This window comes from Leopardus geoffroyi, chromosome B1 (genome assembly GCF_018350155.1).
Source record: "Leopardus geoffroyi isolate Oge1 chromosome B1, O.geoffroyi_Oge1_pat1.0, whole genome shotgun sequence".
Taxonomy (NCBI): domain Eukaryota; kingdom Metazoa; phylum Chordata; class Mammalia; order Carnivora; family Felidae; genus Leopardus; species Leopardus geoffroyi.
The window spans coordinates 122,765,212-122,773,423 of record NC_059327.1 but is presented as its reverse complement, the minus strand read 5'-3'; the positions used below and the strand labels follow the sequence as shown (position 1 = coordinate 122,773,423).

The window sequence follows — 8,212 nt, the reverse complement described above, 5'->3', positions numbered from 1 at the left end:
TTACTAGAAAAATGATAAACTTTAATGCAACAGCAATATCTGTATTGCTGTAGAAATTTCTATACATTCTCAATTTCTAACTGGTCCACAGAGACACTGGATTGCAATGACCCAGTGTTTTGTTTTTTAATGTCAATCTGATCTAAAATCTTGCATTTGTCTAGAATCTGACTCTTGAGTGAGAAAACTCAGTTGTTTTTTCCCCCTCCTAAATAATGAAGACACTCCGTAACAATTAGAGATAAAAAGTAGCACAGAGACTTGTCATTAACTTGTTTTAATTTTAAAATGTAAAACATCGCATTATCACACTGCCTTAGAAAATTATCCTTTTAAATGCAAACTATGGTATTTAAGAACCTTTACTCCTATCAACTTGAAAATTTTGCTTTATTTTACCATTTATTTTAGAAGATAACAGGATATAGACACTTAAAAGTTGTATATGAAAATATCCACTTAACTGATACAACTGAACAGTATCTGTGAACTCCTGTATCTTTTTCTCCACATTCTCAAAACTCCTCCAGATGATTAATTTAGTTGATTGCTAACAGAGTGAGCCTAGGGGGACTGTCTATTTTACGTTTTCATTACCAAAGGAAATAAAATGTAAGTAAAATGCCTGGCCTATAAAATGACTACAATCTGATGTGATTTACCATAGACTTTAAGATAGGCTCTACACTATTAAGAGTATGATGTGATTTACAGGGTCTCTGGAATGAAATCCACACTTTGCAATTTACAAGCGGTACAGTGACTTACATCCTCACTGCTTCTGTTTCATCTATAAAATAGGGATAACAGCACCTACATCAAATAATTACTGTGCAGGTTAAAGTGCATGTAAAGTGCTTAGAACACTGTCTGGCACAAAGTAAGTATTACATAAGTATTGTAATTACTTAATTCTTATACAGTATGTCTCAAATCCTTCTGTAGAATTGGATTAACAATTAAATTGGTTAAATATGTCACACCCTACAATTAATTACAATTCTTCTGTTAAAAGATTTTAATTCTCTATTATGAAAATATATTTATTTATAATATCCTGTTGGACAGGGAGAAAAAAGTTAGAAAAATCATATAGTCTAATCTTATATTTAGAAAAGACGCTAATGAAATTATGAAAAGTTGCAAGTCACTGTAATACTTATGTGGCATCTGCCAAAAGTGACTCAGTAATTTATCATCCTCCCCACCCACCGGGAAAAGACTTAAAATAAAACTGATTATGATTCTAAAATGGTAATGATAAGGATAATCAAATGCTTGTTATAAACCAGGTTTTTTAAAATTCAGAAATGTGTACATTTAATGCATTATTCCTCCTCCACTCCTGAAAGCTGATGCTTCTTCAAATGGACTGCATCTTAGAATTAAGGAACTAGAGCATTAATTTCTAATAGATATACTACTCCAATCCCACCCATTGCCAACACACCACCATCACTTATAAGCAAGCTCTTGAAGTGCTCACAACTACACATATCAACACAGACAATAAATCACTTAACCAAGCACCCAAGCTTAAGCAGCAGATATTAGCTAGAGTCTAGTGAGATTATAAACACAAGAGATTCAGTGTTTCTAGAATACTGAACAAGAGGTGTCTGTGGTATTGAGAGTACTCAGATGGTAGCCTGTGGCACCCTTTAAACTGAAGTTTTAAAATTCTTCAATGAAGTCAATACTATTAATTTCATGTATACTTTAAGGAATTTGTCAAACTTTTCAGTTCTTAAATGATTAATTCATAATGACTATTTGAACACAAATTTTCCTCTCATCTAATCATTTTCATTCTATCTAGAAGTTTAGCTTATTCTTTTGTGTACAATAGCCATTTCATTTTACTGCATCTGAAATACACAACTATATACAAAATTTTTCAAATGTGCTTTCAAATGCCTACAAAGAGTAGATCACGTTTCAAATTTACATAAAACCATACTACACCAATTTACCAATATAAATATAAGTCTTCGTACCTGTTTATTCCATTCTATTTAGACAGCAACACTAACAAAATTCTTAATGTATATGCCCCCACCACCTGTACTCTTTCCCTATGCTATCATTTTCACACTTACAAAAGAACATCTCAATTCAGCAACCAAGTTTTACAACTACCATTCCTACCAATCAAATGGTAATGCACCAAGATAACAATTCTCTTGTGTTTTAATACATTAAGAGTACATTATTTACCTATGACTGAAGGACTATGCCTTCCTTTATAAAAAAACAAAGATAGTCACATCAATTTAATTCCATATATATGATGCTACCTATTCAATTTATTAAAAATTATAATAAACATAATAAACTAGTGCTCCAAACTTATGCTGTTCACGTGGAAGACACTATAAGACACAATAGAGACTGCCTGGCAATAAGAAATACAAATTCCTTCTACAGAGATGGAGAAATAAAAGGACAAATCTAGTTGTCTAAAAGACAATTCACTGTACACATTTTATTTACAGTTTTGTACACTGTCTTAATATGAATGGGACCGCTTTTCTACTTGAGCCATTTTTTAACCAAAGCAAAACAACCTAAGTAATACAAAGTGTTAAAATACAGCATAAAGATACAAAAACATACTAATTCTAATTAGGAATGTAATTATGATGTTACATTTTTTTTTTATAATCCACAATTATGTTTAGGAAATCACACAAACATAGATCACTGATTTGAATGAAATGCATAAATTTGTAGCAAAGCTTTGTAGTTACAAAAAAACAAAAAAATTACCAAAGAATGCACAAAATTAATGTTTATTCCACCTTTGTGTCATATTCCTGGATCCTTCACCAATGTTACATGAGGAAAAAAACAAAAGCAAAACAAATGAAAAACTGAAATCAGAATCACTAATGTTATCAAGTAGGGAAACAAATAAATTAAAATCTAGCAGCCATCAGCAAGAGTACAGCAAAGACAATGCTGTAAAAAGAAACAAAGAAAATTGCTAGAAAACTGTATGCATCATACTCTTTCAAACCAGCAAAATATGCTCCTGCATACAATGGAACATAAACAGAATTTTTTCCTTTAAGGTATAGAAATGCAAGTTCTTTTTTGAATATTGTGGATGGGTAAAATGTGTTTATAATGGTAATTCTACTAAGCTATTACAGAGTGGGCCAGGAACACATTCATGGATTCTGGGGATGATGTGTACTGTAATTCTTTGATTGGGATAATGGACACTCTAGCCAAAAAAAAAAAAAAAAAAAAAAAAAGTGAACACAGAAGTACAAGACAAAGGCGAATGAGACTTCTCTTATATCTTAGCAACATTTAGATGGAAATCAAATTTAAATGCAGTCCACTCTGCTTTGGAAGAGGCTTTGGTTCAGCTCCCAAATCTCGATTGCTTGACGCAGTCTCCTATGAGAATACTCAGAAGGTGTCTTCTTAAACAACAAACCTATTTTTAGTGGTGGAGCCGCTCTTAGTAGCTGTGTCTGCATGGGACTGATAACCAATCACTATCTTTGGAGGAAGTCCTAACCTTTCTTTGTATACCCTCCTAGAAGAAGCAAAAGAAAAAAGGAGCTGTTAATTTTTATTCACACACACCAAATTCAGATTATTCTTTATATATAAAAAATATCTAAAGAGTGAAACAGGACACTGCATACACTTTTCCTTTCGACAAAATATACTCTTCATTTCCACAACAATCTTGGCTAATCACTTAAACAATATTTGAGATTCTATTATGTTATCAGGATGTTATCAGGCATTGTAATTATTAATAAATCAATAATAAGCAAAGTATGGGCAGTTCCTGGGTGTTTATAGTATTTGATTATTTATAAACAAATAATCCCACATACATAGGGTAGAGCTATATCACATGCATAATTTATATAAAATTAATGCCTACATAGGTCTACTTTAATTCTCTCTAAAATGCTACAATTATATTTTTCATATAACACATAATAAATATTGTATGATACTGCAAATTACATTTATCATACTTATTACTTTATGGCATTTTGAGGGTAATTTACATACATGATTTCTGCCTTATATACTAACTCTGCAACCTACTTTCCAAATAACATGTGACTCTATTTTCAGAATAAACTATGATGAGTGCCAAAAGTGAGTAAGTATAGGGGTTGTGATACTAACAAAGATGATCTAATCTTATCTTTGAAATTAGAGAAAGTTCCCCTTTAAAAGTCACGAGGTTAAAAGTAAAATGCTGAGAAAATGAAACACATCTGAAGGCTGGGGAACAAAAATAAGGCTGTGTGGCGACAGTCCTTAAGGAAGAAAATACGAGCAAAAAGGCTGACAAGGTAAAATTGGAGACAGATCATAGAGAGCATGACAGGTAAATTTAGGAATATAGATATTTATTCTAAAGAAAAAATAGCAAAACTTCAAAAATAAGCACCAAAATAAAATAAAAGGGATATATATTTTCATGGAGCTAAATTCTCCAATAGGATACTAGGGCAGTTTTATTCATACTCCACCTTCCAGAAGATTCTACCTTCCTTCAAATAAAGGTTCTAAAAATAATTTCATGATAACTAAAATTATAACTATTATCAGATGTATATTATGAAACAATGTATTCTTTTCCATTATACATAATAATTAAAAATGCCAGAAAGCCAGAGCACTGCACTGAACCATATAACTTCGAAGAATAAAAAAATAAAAAAAAATTTAAAAAAATCTTCCCAGGGCACCTGAGTGGCTCATGAGGTTAAGTGAAGGACTGACTTGATTTCGGCTCAGGTCATCATGATCTCGCAGCTCCTGAGTTTGAGCCCCCAGTCTCACTCTGCACACTGACCACGTGGAGCCTGCTTGGGATTCTCCCTCTCTCCCTGACCCTTCCCTGCTCGTGTTCTTGGTCTCACTCAAAATAAATAAATTAATAATCTTCCCTTGAAAAACTGAAGTCAAATGTTTTACAAAGATTTCAATAATTTTTAATACTGACACAAATACAAGATTTTCACAGGAAAGAAATTCATGCTCATTTTTTTGATTTCCAACATGAAATCCCCACAACTATTAAGTTTTGATGCTGACAGAAAGATTAAGAATATGATGACAAATTGGGGCACTGGGGGGCTCAGTCAGTTAAGCATCTGACTCTTGATTTCGGCTCAGGTCATGATCTCACAGTTCGTGGGATCGAGCCATGCGTGGGGCTCTGCGCTGACAGGACAGGGCAAAGCCTGCTTGAGATTCTCTTTCTCCCTCTCTCTCCCCTCCCCTGCTCATGCTTTCTCTCAAAATAAGTACAAAAAAAAAAAAAAAAAGAACGTGATGACAAATTAATAGTCAACTTCTTTTACCGAAAACCTCTGTAGAATGAAACCTGGAAAATCCCCACACTTTTTAAAAAAGAAAGGAATTATGTTCACAGGAGAATTCATAATATTTGAAAAAAAAAGAAATCACAAAGGGTAAACCGAACATTCTGTGACCTATGACCAATACATAATTTTAATACAAAATTTAAAGTCAAATTTTACTAATTTAAATGTAGTGAAAAGAAATTCCCAGTTAACACTGACAACATTTTGGGGGGAAAACAACAGGCAATTTTTGCAAGGAATAGTATTTACCAAAAAAAGTGTCAAAACATATACATGTGGGTTTTAAATATGGACAAAATTAAGATACTATCACTTAAATTTCACTGAAAATGTTATGTACAGTGATTACAAAACATGCACAGGATACACATATACCACTTGTCAATGCTCACTGAACTATTATGGGTGTTACATATTCATGTTATGTTATGATTTTAAAATAGAAAAAAGAAAATATTCTCATTTGATAAATGAACAAAATGCCACACACCAGAATTCAGGGTTCTGGTGATTATATACTCCATTGCTAGGAAAAAGAATTTTACAAAAATTAAAAAAAAAAATATGAACAAGACACTAAAAACCACTAGAGTAGTTCAAGATTATTAAAGTGTTTATGAAAACACAAGGGGGGCGCCTAGGTGGCGCAGTCGGTTAAGCGTCCGACTTCAGCCAGGTCACGATCTCGCGGTCCGTGAGTTCGAGCCCCACGTCGGGCTCTGGGCTGATGGCTCAGAGCCTGGAGCCTGTTTCCGATTCTGTGTCTCCCTCTCTCTCTGCCCCTCCCCTGTTCATGCTCTGTCTCTCTCTGTCCCAAAAATAAGTAAATGTTGAAAAAAAAAAAAAATTAAATATTAAAAAAAAAAAAGAAAACACAAGGAAAATAATGATCTACGGATCCAAGTATTTTTAAAGCTATAAATAACAGTACCTCTGCTTTTAGTTATCTTAATATTTTAAAGGAAGTGTACAAACAGCAAAACTTACCCTATATGTGTAACAGCCTCTCTGTTTTCACATTCAGTAGTCCATATTGCTATCTTATCACCTTTAGCTCTAACATTAACAACAGCTCCACATACATCATCACTGTAGTCATCAAAAGATTCTCCAATAAGGCACAGCAGCTTAAAAAAAAAATTAATCCCAAATTAAATAGATTATATACTGCTTATTAAACTACAAATGTCCCTTATGTATGTGTATATATACAAAACTAAGAAAGTTTCTAAATCAAGTTGACTTCTTGAATGTCTAAATTATATTTATGTTTATAGTTCTTTGTCCTGACTTTTTAAGAATTCACATGTTTCTTTATTTAATAACAAGAACACTAACAGTTGTTTTAACTTTTTCAGCAAATGGGACAATTGATATCAGGGGACATATAAAAGGCAAATTATCTTAATATTCATTTGCTCTGCTGCTGCTTATACTTGCCAGCAAACAATTATTAATAGAATGACTGAGGAGTTGTCATTATATTAAAAATAACCAAATAGTTACTCATGGTTAGATTAACTGCCTCTTGTTCTTGCGGTTTTTCAGAGCCATTTTCTAATTTTTTTTATTGTGGCGAATATATATAAAATTTACCATTTAATAAAGAATTTTTAAAAATTTACCATTTTAACCATTAAAAATTTTTTTTTCAGTATAAATGACACGTGACATTAAACCGCTTTAACCATTTTTAAGGGAACGGTTCAGTGGTGTAAGTATATTCACAACTATCACAACCATCCACCTCCAGAACTTCTGTCATCTTACAAAACTTTAATGTGGAATTCTAAAATGGTATTTACTGATAATCTCCCCCAAAAGCAAAATTAAGTCTCTCCATTTACCAAAAAAAAACTCCTATTCATTCAAATATTCACTAACTGCTTAATTTAGTAAGTGTTAACTATAAGCAAGACACTGTGCCGAATGCTGAAAATACAAAAGAGACTATCATCCTTATTCCTGACAGCTTGGGGTTTAGGACTTCTCACTATACAAAATGTCAATTATTTCTTATTTAATTTACATCTTATAAGGCCAAATTTCCAGATTATATCATAACATAGAAGATGAATAATACCAAGCTACAATTTCACTGTTTGCTTCACTGATATAAAAAATTTAGTATATAAAGTAATACTCTAACAGGGTTGTAAAAACTTACATCATACAAAATGTGAGGCTCTATAATTTTGAAGTTAATGAAATGACCAGGATGAGCTTACTGTGGAAGGTGAGAGTCAACTGCCAATCACTTTCTATCTGATCTGTAATGTGGTACACGGTTTCACTGTACCAGTATGTAAAATATACAGTATTCACATGATAGAACAAAATTAATTGCCGGCTTAGATTTTATAGGGTGGGCATTCTTATCTTTTCAATTAGGTAATCAATGTAAAATGCAATGCAAAGTAAGTTTTAATATGCCAAAACTACTTTATAATTTTAAAACCTTACTGTCTCTAGCCAAAAGCGATCCAGATCACTTCGTCTCTGCTGTTTGTTCAATGTAATTAACCATCGTCCTCCTCGTTTGTTTTTCTCATCTTCCCACATAGGCTCAATACCATCCTAAAAGGTTAGTAGATAACAATATCAGACAAAATTGTTACTTTAACTGAAGAGATCACTAGAAAGAGCAAGCAACAACTCTGTCAACTTTTTACTTTATTCTCTATAAAACTTATTGATGTAGTGGGGGGAAAAGCATACAAGAATTAAAGCCAGAAGCATGGGATTGGAGAATTAGAGACTTAGATACTTCTAGCTATCAAACCTTGGATTTCATTTAATTTGGAGGTTCTTAAACACTGAGTAGCAGATAACTTTGA

General features: G+C 32.5%; 1 protein-coding gene across 5 annotated transcripts in view; it reads right to left on the bottom strand.

Annotated features, from left to right (window-relative positions):
* Window positions 1-261: 261 nt before the first annotated feature.
* The window catches only part of EIF4E (eukaryotic translation initiation factor 4E), a 49,350-nt gene continuing 41,399 nt past the window's right edge, over window positions 262-8,212 (bottom strand). For all 5 annotated transcript variants that reach the window (XM_045472180.1, XM_045472176.1, XM_045472186.1 and 2 more), the window contains 3 exons: window positions 7,839-7,952; window positions 6,363-6,502; window positions 262-3,550 (listed from right to left, as the gene is read on the bottom strand). In XM_045472180.1, coding sequence (XP_045328136.1) covers window positions 3,436-3,550; window positions 6,363-6,502; window positions 7,839-7,952 — 369 coding nt within the window. In that variant the 3' untranslated portion in view covers window positions 262-3,435. The remainder of the gene's footprint in view (window positions 3,551-6,362; window positions 6,503-7,838; window positions 7,953-8,212) is intronic.